The 17,120-nt window shown below is 31.5% G+C and overlaps 2 protein-coding genes and 1 long non-coding RNA gene across 4 annotated transcripts in view; 1 reads left to right on the forward strand and 2 right to left on the reverse strand.

Moving 5' to 3' along the window:
- Positions 1–6,715, reverse strand: part of LOC122712373 (somatostatin receptor type 2-like) — a 66,504-nt gene extending 59,789 nt beyond the window's left edge. For both annotated transcript variants that reach the window (XM_043931957.1, XM_043931956.1), the window contains exon 1: positions 6,431–6,715. The gene's annotated coding sequence lies outside the window, so the exon portion shown is untranslated. The remainder of the gene's footprint in view (positions 1–6,430) is intronic.
- A 7,741-nt stretch (positions 6,716–14,456) lies between these two features.
- The window catches only part of LOC122712252, a 67,797-nt gene continuing 65,133 nt past the window's right edge, over positions 14,457–17,120 (forward strand). The window contains exon 1 of the long non-coding RNA XR_006346293.1: positions 14,457–14,788. This is a non-coding gene — a long non-coding RNA (uncharacterized LOC122712252). The remainder of the gene's footprint in view (positions 14,789–17,120) is intronic.
- LOC122712249 (coilin-like) lies at positions 14,973–16,674 on the reverse strand. Its single transcript, XM_043931734.1, has 5 exons — positions 16,358–16,674; positions 16,103–16,293; positions 15,533–16,038; positions 15,360–15,465; positions 14,973–15,268 (listed from the first exon to the last, which is right to left on the reverse strand). Exons 1-5 carry the CDS (start codon positions 16,588–16,590, stop codon positions 15,015–15,017), a joined length of 1,290 nt encoding a protein of 429 aa, XP_043787669.1. The 5' UTR covers positions 16,591–16,674; the 3' UTR covers positions 14,973–15,014.

The following is a 17,120-nucleotide window of genomic DNA, read 5'->3' on the forward strand; positions in this document are numbered from 1 at the left end:
GCGGACGTTCCCTTTATCGGGGTCCACGTTTCAACATGTGTGTGTGTGTGTGTCGCGCGCGCGTCAGCTCGGCTAAATCTCGCTACGTGCTCGTTTTCGATGCTCGACACACTTTCTTTGTTACCGATCCCCGCCAATTCGGCCCGTTCCTACGATTTCTTCCCCTTTTCTCGCCTCTTCTTCTCTCCATCGCTTCATTCTCTCAAAGTGATCACTTCCTTCTCTCCTTTTCCCCCCTTTCCCCTTCCTTTTTTTTCTTTACACTCTTTTTCTGCTCTCAAATCTCGCAAATAATAAAAAGTTGGTCGAATAGCCGAGCGTTTCTCTCTCTCTCCGATCTTCTTCTCGATTCTCCATGATATAGAATTCCAAAGGATTTTTCCTTCGATTTTCTTCCCTCGATTTCTCTGCTTTTGAATCAGGAAAAGGAAATTTCACTATACGTTGACCCGAACTGTTTGCACCGATTTATCTCTCGTGCACATCTGTTTCTTCGCAAGTTCTCCCCCGAAGTTCTCGTTGGTTTTTTTTCCGATTAAAATTTGAATTCAGGTGAAAATCGAGAGAGAAAGATGAAACGTCTATGTTTGTTGGTCTTTTGCCAGAAATCCCGGTTCTGTCACAGCTTCCTCTATCGGATTATCCCTTTTCGTTAGCAATATGGACTTGTTTGGGAAACTAATATAGTGGGATCTGTGTTTTTTTTTTTATTTCTTTTGATTTTGCTTGGCTTATTCTTGAATTCTTCCTTCAAATCTAATTTTATCAGAGTATTTCTCCTATTTAGTCCTTTTTTCCTTTCTTTTCCTTTTCTTCTTTGGATCTTTATTTGTTTCAGGAATCGACAGAGAATCTCTTCGTGTTTCGGAGGAAATTCTTTCGAATTTCAAGCTCTTCAATTAGTAGTGGGATTATTGCTTTCTTTGTTGAGAAAAAAAAGACAAAGAAATCCTAGTTTATCCATGATTCGTTGCCGTAATCATGCGATTAACTGACTCAACATCTCTAATCTTCAAATGCAAACAAGATTTCTATCTAACTTACGGAAGAAAAGTTTTAAAACTTTTTTTGTTTCGAGTGATTGATTTCTCGTTCACCAGGGCAACTTCCAACGATAAACTTATTGCCATTAACTTTATTGGAAGCTTTAAAAATTCTATCATTCGATTAAATATTCATCATCCCTTCGATCGATGCTTCTTCGTAGATCATTAAATAATTTAAATTTCTATATTTATTCAAGAGATATTCCCATTCGTTAGGATCTAGCACATTAATGAAAATATCCTCCTTTGCCTTTCATCGCTATTTGCTGGAATAAATCGAATTTACAAGAGGTACAACCGACCAGAAGGAAATGCAATGCTCCAATACACGCATCATCGACCGGAAAGTTGAAGGATGGCGTGCAATCGGAGACAGCTTTGTAAATTTCTTGTGTAAATTTCTTTCTAGTGTCAATGTGAATTACAATTAAATGTAAATATGAATTCGTGAAAATCACACGAACGATTAAAAATAAACGAAAAGCAATTTTTTAAGCAGCTAAGTATCCATAAAATTGCATATTATATGGAATATCCAATTATTGATAAAAATTTGATTCTATCTGAAGCAATTATCTATTTTATGTAAATCTACGCAAGTATGATAATCTTGATTGTATTAGAATGAGGTCATTTTATAATAATTTGATAGCTATCGTGGAAAAGGAACAGTTTGATTAAAAAAATTTGAATATTCCAGCAGTATGCCATTTTCCAGAATATTATTGTACAATGGATGAAGATATGTATTTTATTACGTATTTTATTATACGTATTAATTGAACGTTAATTGGAAAATTAGATAAAATGTTTAATTACAAATCGGTCGAAAGCAATATTATAATTCATAATTTTTTAATATCCTTTCAAACAACTCGTGATATTAAAATCAATCCAATTAAAGAAATTAGCGTTGAATTCGCAATTTAATTTTTTTTTATTTGAAAAAATTTGACTTTTGTCTATCTCTATACCAAATTTAATATCGAATGATTCTTTTTGTTCTATTGAACATCGCGAAAACAATGGATCCCAAAAAATTTTTACAATTTCAATGGAAAAATTTTTATGATGCATATGAAACCGCAACATAACCGATATAGAATTGTTATTTTTCAACGATGGACAAAAAATCCATAATAGTGAATATTTCTAACAATTACATAAATTTTAATTCTAAATTCTTAATGGAGAATTAAACCGTACTAAAGAATATTCGACAATTAGAATTTATATATCAGAAGATTTAAAAATAAAAAGAATCCATTTCTTAAGTTAAATTATTTTTCTAAGAAAACATATTTACATGAAAAAATGCTGATAAAAATATATAAGAGAGCAAAAACCTGCCTCGTTACAAAAGTTTTTTTAATTATTTAATTTTAGACATAGGACAAACGAACAGAGCTTAACCTCCTGAAACAATATTTATAAACATAATTACTTACAACGCAGCAGGACACGATCGATCCATCAAATTTTCGCAACATATAGGTCATCTTGTCACATATTTATATTATTGCCACGTATATATCTAGAAATCTAACCGAGTTCTTGGTCGAATCACAGCTGTCACACTAATGAACACGAATCTTCTTTCATAGCTTTGCTCCTGTGACGTGTTATAAGAAAAAGAGGAATAAGAACGAGGAAGATGGCAACTCGAAGATTATTCGTAGCTGGTTGGAAGATATTTAGGGATCCTGACGATGACGTGAAGTTATTAAACATTGAGCAAGTTACGTAAAACTTACGTGACAGCACCGTGACAGTGAATGTGTTCTCACGAGTTCAATATGTATGGTGTACATAGAGGTAATTCGTGAAGTTTAGTGGAAACTGGCTTTGCTGATAAAACTTGCATATACCGCTTCTTCTGCTTCCATTGAGCCCCTGGATTATGCAAAATTTAACCCCCCTGCTTAGCAATTTTAGTATCGAATCGTTTTTAATTCTTTTAAAGCCGGTGTTTGTAATTCGAAGCTTTAATTGGATCATGGATCAATTTTTAAAAGCTTTTGGCATTAGGATGAAAATTAATAAATATCGAAATTATTTCTTATCAAACAATTGCGATTATATTTGTATAATCTTTTTCTGTGATTCTTAATTATCTGCCATTTTGTTTTTTAGTGATAAAATTTTAAAATATTTTCATTTAAAAAATATTAGAAAAACTTCTAATGAAACTTTAATATTTGGTATAAAAATTATAAATTTTAACTGTGTGCATTTTTAGTCAAATTATAAATTAAATAATTTATATTTGTATAAATATATATATATATATTTTTTTTTTAAGTGAGCACACATATTGAAAATAACCAACGAAGAATACTAGATCGACTTATTTTTTTTAATTTAACTTTATAGCATATATACTGCACTAAGCAATCCCTTAAATATCGTCTCTATATAATATATAATATTTTTAATTTTCTCGTTTCCAATTAATTTAATCATTCATCTCGTTATTACTGATAGCATTTGATAGAGTGTTATGTAATTTATAGATACTTTTCCCGATCGATAGAAGTCTCGCACACATACGTATTACTCATGATTAATTGGAAGTAACAACACGTTGAATTTGATGGATATTTACTTAATCGAGATGAAACTTTTCCACTCATTCCTTGACTTATTCGCTATAATATATGCCAGAATGGAGAAAATTGTATATCGTGTTATTGAAAAAACACGAATGTTGTCCATTTTATGTAAATTATCTATATAATTTTCACAGGTGAAACAACACTTCTTTGCAACCATTTTTGACGATGCTTTATTATTCTTTATTATTCTTTATTCATTACGTTTTTTGCTTTTCTTCTATTCTCCTCGAGATCTATTGTTTCGCTTACCATTCCAAGATTCGAGCTGTTCGACTTTTGGAAACAATAGCAGAAACAAAAGATCTTTATCTATATACAATGTTTTCGAAGTTGTTTATTAAAATTTCAAACTTATTTCTTCGAAATAAATAGAACGAAATGATTGAATCGAAAGATCGAATCCTCAAAGTTTTCAAAGTTTTTAACGATTATTATTTTTTCATAGAATTATAAAGATGCCACGGTAATTTTAATAACAATGCTTATCAATAATTATATACACAATGGAATTCCATTGTGATTGAACAAAAATTAAACAGCAATATTTTATTTCCATTTTAATTTACTTGAAAATAATAATGAGGCAATTTGAAATAATTGAAAAATATTTGTATGTACTTGTTCATATCTATTTGAATAATAAATTTGAACGCAATGATTATAATCTATTTACTTCATTTACTTATCAGAGTACAAATTAAAATTCCAATACATTCTCAGTTCCTAGTAGTGTAATAGTGCTTATTCTTCCTTCCTCGCTAGTCAAACAAACGCAATCCCTCCGGTCACGATAATCTCGGTAATAAAACCAAGTCAACAAGCTCATTTTTTTTCAACTTCAGCGCAAACACATTCGTCATAATGGAATCTGTTTACACGATGAACACACGCCGAAACAGTGCATTTTATAGGCTATGATCTAATTCCATCGCATAAAATATAGAGTAGGAAATATTCTCTGTCAAACTCACATATTCACGATCATTCGTGTAACGACGTGGCAAATGCACGGCTACGAGAAAATCGTGAGACTAATAGGGTGAAAAAGAATGGGGTAGAACAAGTTGCATTGTACGCGAAGTCAGATAAAATAACAAACGACCCAGAAAAAGGGGAAAAGAAAGGTGAAACAGGACGACTGAACATCGTGAATATTCTCTCGCATCCGTGATGAAAAGATGTATCGAAGCGTGGAACAAGGTCCGCCATTTTTTCGCACGTTCGCGCGTATTCGCGTTTCGAGTGTCACCTTTGACAATTTTCCATCCCGCATCGTGCGACCTCGATTATTACGAGTCGAATATGAAAGGAAATTTTCTGCGTTGGATTTGTTCAATCTTGCAAACAATCCGTCGTGATAAGAAAAAAACTATTTTTGTAAGCTTAAATAAATCTTTTGTGTAAACGGCTAATCAAAATTTTCGATATTCAATTCCTGATTTCTGAATAATTCTAAAATCTAAAATCTCTAATTTTAAACATTATAATCTACAGCAAGTAAAAACAAGTAAAATATATCTAAATTTAAAAAATTTTCGAATACTCAAACTTTTAGTTTTGTATAAATTAATGTAACTTTTTGTGAAAAAAAATTGATATATGCAAAAAGTTATGAATTATCTTTTTTTTTATTATAGAATACTTGATTAAGAATAAGTTCAGTTCGACTGTAAAAATGTAAAAATATAATTTCCAAGAAAAGAAAGTTTCAAGTACAGATTTTTAATAAAAATCGTATGTAAAAGGGACTAAAATTACAAGCTTCGATCTACTATATCTATATATCCGAAATACAATATGTTTCATTCTAAATCCCAAAAGCGTATCGCAAAAGTATTAGGTTGCCAGCATTTCATCAAGTCAAGTGAAAAGAAAGTATCGATGGAAGTTTTTCAACGTTGTCCCGCTTTTCCATCTCGATGAATATCCCGCCGAAATTCCAGTTTTCAACCGAAGAGTAAATAAAAGTGGGAAACGGCGATGTACACGTGGAGCTTCGGTCAATACACCCTTACCGTTTAAAAAGAAAGAGTGCGATACGCTCTCTTTTCAACCTTCTCTCGACGACGAGTTTACAAAAAAAAAAATAGAATCGCTTTTAACACCTGATTTTTCCTCTTTCCTCCCCTTCCGATCTTTCGACGCGAAAAAAGATCGTTCGAGATCGCTTAAAATAAATAAATAAAATTTCGAAAGCGTTCAAGCGTCGACATCCGCCCGTATCAGTTAGCATGCAACATTTATGCCACGAATATGCCATGAAAATGTTCGTTCATAAACACATGAATTATTCAACTCCATATTTCTTTCATACCACCCGAGTATAATTTCCACGCGTCGTGTAAATAAACGCGTCGCGTCGTCTCGTTTACTCCAGCATATTATATTTTTAGAGAGAAGAGAGGAAAAGAAAAAGAGAGAAAGAGAAAGATGTCATCACAACGATGTCGCATGTGAAATCATCGTGCACGCACGAATTTCGTGTCTGGTACACGCGTTTTACGACTTCGTTCAACTCTGTCTGTCAACGACCTGTTGGAACGTTAACAAGCTCGCGAAAGATGATCCAGTCCCACGGGAGTTTCTCTTGGATATATCGAGAGAGTTCGATCAAGATCCTTGGGAACGTGACACTCTCGTGGTCCATCCCCGCGCTCGAAATTCGCCCGCTAAATTCAAGTTTCTCCCTACCCATCTCCAATTTTACGACGTTCACTTCATCGATCACTTCGAACTTCCGCGATCAGATTATCATATATCCCCTCTTACCTTCTCAATCTCCTCGACTCCTGTGCGACGACACGAGTCGACCTGTTGGCCACATCGTTTTCCGCCGAATGAAGAAGAGACGTTCACAGAAGGATCTCGTGCACAGGGAGGAGAACGGCACGACGAACGAAGATGATAGAATCTCGTACAGGATCACGTGCACAAAGGGTTCAACGTTTCGATCGAAATTCACGAGCACTCGAGGATGGAACGGCGACTGGGTGCACGATCCGAATCCGTGTCGTCGCGACGTGTGGACGCGTACTGCTCGAAGAGACGCGGACGGCACGGTCACTGGGCGTCGCGACGACGACAACGAACACCACCACGACGTCGGCGTGTGATACTAGAGCATGGTCGGTGGTGGTCCAGGAACGCACGACGGCTGCGCAAGCGCCTCGACTCAACACTCTTCAACACTCTGCCCGATTAAATTAAACCTCGACTTTCAACCATTTCTTTTCTTCATCCTTCTCGACTCTTCTTTTTTCTTTTTTTTTTATTCTTATTCTCTAGCCTCGTGGTTCCTCCTCCCCCTCTTTCCAAGGATTTCCAAAGATTCGAAACTGTTCCTCTCCTCATTGAGATTGCTGGTTTCGAAGCTGCTTCCGGTGATGCTGGAACAATAATCTCGAGGGAACGGTAAAATCTCGCGAAGATATTGTCTTGTTGCCCCTTTTCCCTCGATAGAAAGATCTCTGGACTTTGTTGACCCCCGTTAATTACGTGTAATGCTCTTTTGGGGCTCGAAAGAAGTTCATGGATTGCTATGGAACAAATAAATTAGGTGAGAAGATGCAGAGGATACAGAAAAGTATTAAGATAATTTTTGTTAAGTTGGATGTTCGGGAATTTCATACAAATTTTGGATAATTTTCAAATTATCTGATATGAGTGCGTATTTTTTTATGCAAAATTAAATTTATAAGTACGTGTCTAAAAAAATGTAGCTTGGAGTAGCTGCAGATTTTTGTACATTTAAATTTTGCATAAATGCTTATCCATAGTTTAGTTATAAATTTTTATAAACAATTTGAAAGATTACTCTCTTTTTATTAGTTAACATTCAGTATGAAAAGTAAGGTTTTCATCATTTCCTTTGTATTCCCTTTCCTAAAGAAGAAAAAAATAAATTATATCATTGATTCTAAATCCCTATAAAGTATCCCTTTCCAACTTTTTTTACTCAAAACTTAAAGATATTTCAATGTATCTTGAAAGGTTACGGCAAAAAAGGAACGCCAGATAGACAATTTTAACTAAGGAAAGACGAGATAAAAGGAAAGATTACAAAAGTCAATCTAACAAAGAACTAAGAAATTTCCAACTGTGGAATGCTACTCTGTTACTTGATTCAAAGAATCAAATTTCTACGAGGAAGATACATATCCTTCCATAATCCTTATCTCCGTAATGCCTATCTTCCTAAACGCGGCACGTAACAGAGATTCAACGGCAATATGCCGCATGCCGCTTTTCGTCCACCGTCTCAATCCGATTTCATCCGAGATCTTAGCAAAGAGACAAAGACCTTTGCGCGACGGTACATCGGTTATTCTCGTCGTAAAATTTCGACTCGGTGAACTTGAATCTCTCTGGACGAGCAAGAGCTTTATCTTCCACGTTTCGTCGAACGATTTACGAATCTCTTGCGGTTGATGATCGAAGAGTAACTCGACACGACGGGAAACAGATATCACGCGCGATCACGTGGATAAAGGATATAATAATGGGATGCTGCGTTGCACAATTGCGCAATGCGCATATGATCTGTGGTGGTCGGAGTAACATTAAAGAAATACATTCGTAGATATTTTCGAAGCGAATAATACTTTCGTAACGGATTGTTACGGATGTTACACGCAGAAAAGACACTTTGTATTCGTGAAATTTTCAGTGTTTGGTCGAATTACGGAATGCACTTTGCCAAAGTGGCGCGGTTTATTATCGGTACGAACGTGGCTTGCTTAAAGAATATTATGTAATAATAATGTACGATGGATCTTCAGCGTAAGTGGTCACGTATGAAGTGCGTCCAGTGATAAAATTCGTGACTTGAGATAATGAATTCTTGAGATAATGAAATAATGCTTGAGATAATTCGAACAAATCGAAAAATTCCTCTGTTCTTCGCACGCGAATTCCTGAAGATATTCAAAGTGGCAAAAAAAGCTTTATATCTTATAGGCTTTGACTTATTTGCGAGAAAACGCAACTTTATCGAACTATTGTTGTTTACTTGTTGATAAAGAAGCGAGAGAAATGATAAAAGTGCAAATCAGAGGAAGATATATAATGAATAATTCCGCCCATCGAGGAAAAACAATATAATTTTGAGTTTCGCCAAATAAATTCTCATCCTCGCTCGATATTCCACCAATATTTATACAAATCTTGTACATAAATGCACGTTATTATCTTGATTCATAAATATTTAAATCAAGACAATTTCGATTTTAAAATATCGAAAAGCAAATGAGACATTTTATTTCGTACGATAAACGAAATGTCCTTATTTATATAATCATAGAAATTTCGCTCGATATTAATAGATTTTAATATTGTGGATTAGGATTAGACTCAATGCTGAATTATGGATTCCAATCTCGTATCAATATCTGTGGGAGTGCAATAGCAATTACTTTAAAGGATCTATGAGGTCGTCTAGCTCATTACCATGATATATTATTCCATTAAAAGTAATTTACATTTCGGTTTTCTCCATATAATTACTTATCTCCATATAATTACTAGTTTACTCCCCATTCGAAATTCATTTGAGAATCATATGGGAAAGAAAATCAGTTTATTTGTTTCGTAATCGTTGTTTTCGTAATAAAATCGATTTAATAGTTCATTAAATTGATCGATATATGTTTAGCAACAATCGTGATGTTATAAAAGTTTTTTTTTCTCCCAAACTCAAATCGTTTGATTTGATCTATATTTTGATAGTTTCTTTTTATTATTATTAGAATAATCAAAAGATTATTGTAGAATAAAACAAAGGAGAAATTGAATTACAAAATAAGAAAAAATTAAACGTTGCAAAATTGGAATTTAATTCTAAGGCTATATAAAGAATATATCCTATTTATATAGCCACTTCGTCTCTTGTTTCGAAATTATTCATACCAAGATAAACGAGTAGAAAATAAAATAAAATACGAGGGAGAGCCACGATAGATTTATTTCTTCGAGTAATCTTAGAAGCTCTACCTCTTGTGCTGTTTTATTGATTATACCTGATATTTTTTTTTTAATCCCCTCGCATTTCCTCTTAAAAGGAAGCGTTTCAAGGATGTTCAAAACATCGACAGACGATTCTTTAATGGAAACTTTTGCCGCTCATCCTTTCACAACAAATATCTCGGCTATTTCGATCAAACTTTTTCAAAGATTATCACTAGTCCTTTTTATCAAGGAAATACTTCCAAGATCCTCCTTTCGTATCGATAGATTTTCTTTAAAATGTACGATCAATTAAAACGTCGAAATTGAGTTGTGGGATCATTAACCGACTATTTTCTTTCACAATGTGTACTGTGAACGTCAATTTCCAGTAAATCTCTGAGAAATATTACTTAAATCGCCACCGATATCTTGCCAACCGTGTTTTCTTTCCCTACATTTTTGCTACTGCGCTAATGCAACTCGTCGCATCGAATATCGAGGTGTACTACTGGCAAATCCTGTACACTTTACAATATAAATCTTTTTAACGTCTCGTTTTTCGTTTCCATCGTAAATCATTTCAGAAGGATAAGAAATCGTTCTTTCTTCCTTTCAAAATCCTGTTAGTCCTATATCCTGTTAGTTCACACCATTGCGTTAATCCCGAATTATACTTTTTTTTTCACATTTAATTAATTTCTTTCCAAAATAAGCCAATCATACATCTACCGTGCAACTAATTGAGATATCTCTTTAATAAACACTCACGAACGAGAGAACCGTATAAATATCAGGTTGCGTAAACACAGTTTCCAACCCCTCGATGTCGATAAGAAACGATCCATTTGTTAATTACTTTTTTACTCGGCAACTATTTTTAACGATGACCCCGTGCCGCGATTATTGATTTATTCGACCGAAATATTTTTGCGTCTCGAGGAATAGGGTCGTCTTCCTTAGAATAAGGTCATATTCTAAAACAGACTTATCTTAAACGGGGGAAAAGAACGCGAGAAAAATCTGTCGATGCGTCGGACATTTTTAACTTCCTTCCTCTCCAAATAGCATGTTTTTCCGGTTGTTTATCGGAACGGGGTCGCTGATAAATAACCATCGTCCATAAACGATACGAGGTATCGATAACGTTTTACAGTAATATTCGTTTCAATTTACGACGCCGTCACTGGCGTCTTTATGCCGTACTTCCGGTGCGAGCACACGTTTTTCATATCGCTACAAATTTATATCAATTTTTATGGCCAATTTTTGTATCTATAATTGAATAGCGCCATAATCAAAATCTTGACAAATGCAAGGCAAAGTTTTTCTTCAAAATCAATTTTTCTTCCTCGAAGGATCCTCTTTTTCTTTTCTTTTTTTTTCTTTCTCTTTCTTTCTTTTCTTACGAATTTCGAAGAATAATTTTCTCTTCGAGAACTGAAGGGAATCAATTATCGCCTGTCACTGTAACGATATACATCCGATATAAACCTTTATAATACAACGATGATGGTACGCGCGAATGCACCACGATAATGGGATGGAGAAAAGGTTACCTGGAACGACCTGGAAGCCTTCAATCTAGCCAACTTCCTGACTGCACGACGTGCACCAACTCACGGATATAGACGCAATCATCGCGCACACCACCCTTGAACAATTGACCCTTTCGTCCGGATACTTGGCGAATTTACATGAGATTCGTATCACGTTGCAATCTGTGAAGAGATTGAATCGACCTTCTTGTGGAAAGCCGTTTGAGCATCCTTCGCACAAAATCCGTGCGAAGGATGATTAAGTTTAAAGGAATGCAATCTCGCGGTGTATCGAAGCCAATGATGGACTAGTGAATGTTTTTTTTGAACAACTCTCAAATAATTGTTTGAAGATCGATGATAATATCAAATTGTATCGATGTAAATGGTCAAAATTATCGAAATTATTCGAATTATACATTTCTCGTTTACAATAATTATTAATTTGAGTCATTATATTAAAATAAGTTTTGATATTGCATCTATATGAAATCGAAAATGGAAACATAGATTGCATTATTAACAAAAAGTAAGTTTTTAACATTTTAAATTGCTCGAAATCAAGTTATAGAATCAAAAATCATTTAATGTCATTAATTTTAAGAAAATTTTGAATATTTCCATAAAAATTCATAAGATCATAATATCAGAATATAATAAGATCAGAATATTTCGTAAGAATTAAAATTTCGAATGGAAGCTCAAGTATTTATAAAAGTTTTTATAAAATTCCATTAGAAAAAGATTTTTTTTATTAAGAATTGATAACTGTTTGATGAATGTTACGACTTATTAACCCTTGACAAGACATAACAGTAAAAAATTTTCAGGTTGGCGGTAGTTTGGCAAAAGTTTTTTTTCTCGAGAGCAGATTTTATTAACAGGAAGAAGATCGTTAAACGTGTTGGAATCGAGCGTGCTTTATGAGCAACCTTTTTCATGATAGAGCTACCAGTGTCTATCGGGATGTTGCTCTGCCCGTAAATTTAGTGGATATTATATTATATTATGGCTATTCGGTTTTAGTATTCGTAATTTTCCTCCTGAACTCTTCGAGAAATCGAACGCTTCGTTACAGGTTACAAGAAAAATTTTCTTATAATTTTCTTATAAGTTTCGTATTCTCAAAAATATTACAAACGAGATCTTGGATGACTTAATTAACTTTAAATACTATCAAAGTTATTGCTTTGTAATCATCGTTTAATTAAGAGAATAATGTTTTTGCATCTTCATTTTCAAACTAGAAAATCGATAAAGTATTCGTGAGATGGGCTCGAAAATTTTAATTTTAATTGAAATATTCGAATGGTTTTAATAGGTTACACTAATAAATTAATGAGTTTGCATCTCTTCAAAGGATCTTGGTCAATTTGAAATTGACAAATATTACTATATTTCAATATTCAATAAAATCATTAGAAGAGATTGAAATCGATCGAATGAATGTCGAGCAATGTATAAAATCATGCATGAAATTACGTGTGAATCAAAAAAAAGAATGAAATGTTTCCAAAAGTTATACAGAGACAAAACAAGACAATGTAAAGATGAAATTACACGAATTATCAAACTTCCTCTATTCGGTCAGCGCAAATATTTACACTGTTACGTTGTTAGTTCCGCGATGATTACCTCGGTTGGCCTTTTATTTTTCTACAGAGAAGAAGGAAATGCGAAAATTGTGTCGTGGACACAATGTTTAAATAATAACTGTATTATAGAATCGTACGTTGAAAGATTCGTAATTGAAGAACGGGTTAAATTTCATTGATAGACGAGTGCACAGATACATGTGTATATATATCATCGTGTCAGGAATCGTGTATCATTCGATATATGTACACGATTGTAACCTATATAATCGGAAATATTACTTATCTATGAAATTATCGACATATCTAGTTTCGATACACGGAAAATGATGTCGAATATTGGGAACGATCAAACGATGGAACGAACTTTATGAGACTCGTTTCCTTTTCCTTTCACGTGATACATGTTTTTCGAAATTGATGGCAATAGATTGTTGGTTACAAAAGAGAATGATATCAAAAATATCACAGATAGTGAGTATTATGGCGCCAGAATCGACTGTGAATCGAGTTAATCTTCATCTTATACAAGCTATCCATGGCTAATGAAGTATTGAAAGGAGACGTGACAGAAAGAAAGGATGTAACGTAGAGTAAAAATAGTTTTATAATCAGAGAGTTTGAGAAAATAAGGGAAAGAGAAAGAGAAAGAAAGGAAAGTAGACAGAAATAAAACGAAGATTCTACGATAAGTTGTAATTAATTATAGTATTTCATTTTGCTTGGTCCTTTAATTGATCGATTATGAGAGATAAAGGGCGCCAGATGAAGGAATATTAAGTCTAGATTTTCAAGAGAGTATTGCCATTTTCTTTGAGTAAGTGTTATTAATCGTACAACTGGAAAAGTTATACGAATACATGATCACTCTCTGAAGTAAATTACATACAAACTGCTTTCTATTAATCCCTATTGCGTTCGTTACTACCCTGAAATTAATCTCAGATATCTCGTGATTAGATTCGTTGCCAAAGGATGAATGGTTCGACAATACCGGAAATATGAAAGCAAATTTAACTGCATAACACGATATCGTACGATGATAAATTAGTTAGCCATCGATTAAATTCAAATTTCAATTTGTATTTTCGTTTTTGATTGATAATAAAATATAGATGCAAAATTATTTGATTTTATTGCGCAACATCATTTTTAATCAAATTCGTATAAATATAGAAAAAAAAAAAATAAATAAAAATAAAAGAAGATTAATCGACGCATTATTAATCAATTTATTAATCTTTTTCATATTCGTTAAATATGGAAAATATAAATCATAAAATAAAATATGAAAAATTTTTATGATAAATATATACATGTATATTTTTACAAAAAATACTTCTTCAAAATTTAATTTTCATGACTTCCATAAACTTTAGAGACAAAGTTTCTTTCCTTTAATATTATTAGTTCACATTATATGTACTGTTATATTATATCAATACTACGTTGATTAAAAAGTATCTATTAAGTTAACGTAAACTGTTTAATTTATTAACAGAATAATCATAAGATATATATATTGTATATATTATATATTTGAGTAATTTTTATTCTTTTATTAAAAAAAAATATATTTATGTTATATTTCTATAAAATTATATATTTCATGTTTCTAAGAATAAGAATAAGCGAATTATGTAAGATTTCAATTATCCAATATTTCAAGCATTTGAATCTTATTGGTGGAACGAAATCAACCAATCAAAACGAGACTAAGAAAAAAGGTTCGATCAAGCTTGATTTGACGGCCATAGTTATTAAAATTTTTAAAATAAAGTAGAAGTGATTGTAAAAGTGATTATATAATTTCTATTTTAAAGTTAGTGATTTTGATTTTGATCAAAATTAACGATAGAGTGAATACAAAGTTGTCGTTCGTGATAAAATTTATTTATAAATAATACGTCTTTCAGTTTATGTGAAATTAAATGAAATTTACTTCATTATTGTTGCAATGTACAATAAAATTTTATTGAAGTCTTTAATAATTCCAATTCAATCAACGATAATTGCTCATATCAAGAATTCTACACTTCAATACTACAAAAAATGTACGTATTACAAATAATTCTATTATTTTCAATCATCATATATAAATTATATATCAGTATGATAATGAAGCAATATATTTTATTCTCTTTTATAAGAGCAATATTCTATTCTCTTTTCTAATATATTTTCAATATATTTTATTTTACATAAAAATATTTAATCTGTAATATATAAAATATATATATTTATTTATATGTATTTATTTAATACATAATCGATATTTAATTAACAATTAATTGCTTTATTTAAATCTGGAATAATTGTTTTATCTATATCTGGAGTAATTGTTTTATCTATATCTGGAGTAATTGTTTGATCTATATTTGAAGTAGTTTCTTTATCTGTATTATGTATAAATATAGATCGAGGTTCCATTATTTGTGCATAATTTAATGTAATTGTATCATTCATTGTTTGTTCTACTGTATCTTCCATAACTGTAAATTTTCCTATTGGTACTTGCACTTCAGATAAACCTCCTATAAATAAATATGTCATTATAAATAATCAAAAATATATAATAATAATTTCTTTTTTGATATATATATATATTAATAAAAAATCACATACGTAATATTTTAAGAATATATACTGATGTTTCTGGACAATAAGATAAAATCTCTGCTACAATAAAGTCTGATATTTGTGGTGTATAATCTGATCCAATTTTGAGCATCTGAAAATTAATTAATTATATATATATATATATATATATTATAATAAATATTAATATTTTAAATTACCTTAAATGCAATAATATCCTTAAGTTGTGGTTTTTCTATCATAATTGGATATGTTTTGAAATCTATATTTAATAATTTTTCTAAATTAATATTATTAGTTGAAGCTATGCTTTTATTTTCATGAGATTCTATTTTTTCACATGGGTCCTGTATTTCTTTTACTTTAATATTTGTATTTTTAATATTTGTAAAAGTAACAGGAGTAGAATTATTACTTAATGATAATAAATTAGCTAATTCATGAGAAGGTGATACATGAGTTGTATTAGTTCCATTCATTATTTGTTGACATTTAGGCTTTCTTTCCTCAATATCATTATCTTCTAAATCATCAAAACGAATATGTTTGCCAAAAGGAATAATATAAGAATTAATAATTTTAGGTTTGTTTAATTCATTTTCTTTTTTTTGTATCACTGTTTCTTCATCTGTTATTTTCTTTTTTCTATGTCTTACACGTTTTCTTTTTGGACATGTGAAGAGATTTGTAGATATATCAAATTTTTCTGTAAAATTTATATCAATAGATTTTAATTTGATTATGTTAATTATTTCATTATATGTTCTTACCATTTTGAGATATATTCGTGACACTTGATATTTTTAATTGCTTTTGACATAAATTTTTAGTTTCATTTGGGCTCCTAAAACTATTCTCTAACTCTTGTATATTTTTCTCATTTGGTGAAATTGTAATTGAGTCGAAGTGATTATTTATAGATAAATCAAAGTGGCTATTTAATCCAGATCCAGGAGAAACCCTGCAACAGTTTCATATAAATAACACGATAGATTTTTATATATATATTTTTTTTAAATTCTCACAGAATTATTTCATTTTCTTTTAAAATGCGTATATTCTCGCTGGGTGGTAAATATTCGTTTTCATTTAGTAATAAATGGAATGGTTCATTGATATTCAACAATTCCGTAATATGCTGTTTTAAATGACTAATTTGAAACATATTTGTACTGTCGACAAAAATCCAAGAAAAACGACGCGCATCATTGTAAAATTTACTTAAATCGAGTTTAACGCGAAAATTCGGCTGAAACATATTTCTTTTTAACGTTATGTTTCACTTATATCTAGACAATCGTTCACCGAGCTTTATCGAAACGTACTTTATCAAGACTCATATGAAAATAAGCGTTTTTTAGGTTAATGTACATTCAGAAATTATTACTCTGCTTTTCGAAAGAAAAATAACATTTTATGCTAGATAATATCATATTTATTAATAATTATATAATTAAATTTAAATATGTGAGAAAAAATTACATCCATTCATTCATAATTAATATTTTTTTTTTAATAATAATAAGAGATAGAATAAAAATTCGCGAGCGCCATCTCTATAATGTCGTAAAATATAAGTATAGACAAGGAGAATAAATAATGGGAGAAAGACAGAGATAGAATAAAAATTCTGATATCAGCGCCATCTCTAGAGTGCCGCAAATGAAACACAAATTTAAACAAAGAGAGAAAATAATAGAAGAAAGATAGAGATAAAAATAAGTTAAAAACTGATGTTTAGCGCCATCTCTCGATTTGAAAAGTTTTTATTCAAGAAAAATTGTTCTA

This window comes from Apis laboriosa, unplaced genomic scaffold (genome assembly GCF_014066325.1).
Source record: "Apis laboriosa isolate Shangri-la unplaced genomic scaffold, ASM1406632v1 scaffold1_cov151, whole genome shotgun sequence".
In the NCBI taxonomy this organism is placed as follows: domain Eukaryota; kingdom Metazoa; phylum Arthropoda; class Insecta; order Hymenoptera; family Apidae; genus Apis; species Apis laboriosa.

What these genes read in the sequence shown, in the direction of transcription:
- LOC122712249 (XM_043931734.1), bottom strand. Translation starts at nt 16,590, where the DNA reads ATGTTTCAGCCGAATTTTCGCGTTAAACTCGATTTAAGTAAATTTTAC. An exon ending in AGGATATTATTGCATTTAAG is followed by an intron (nt 15,466 to 15,532) that starts GTAATTTAAAAT and finishes ATTAATTTTCAG; the next exon opens with ATGCTCAAAATTGGATCAGA. An exon ending in ATATATTCTTAAAATATTAC is followed by an intron (nt 15,269 to 15,359) that starts GTATGTGATTTT and finishes ATTTATTTATAG; the next exon opens with GAGGTTTATCTGAAGTGCAA.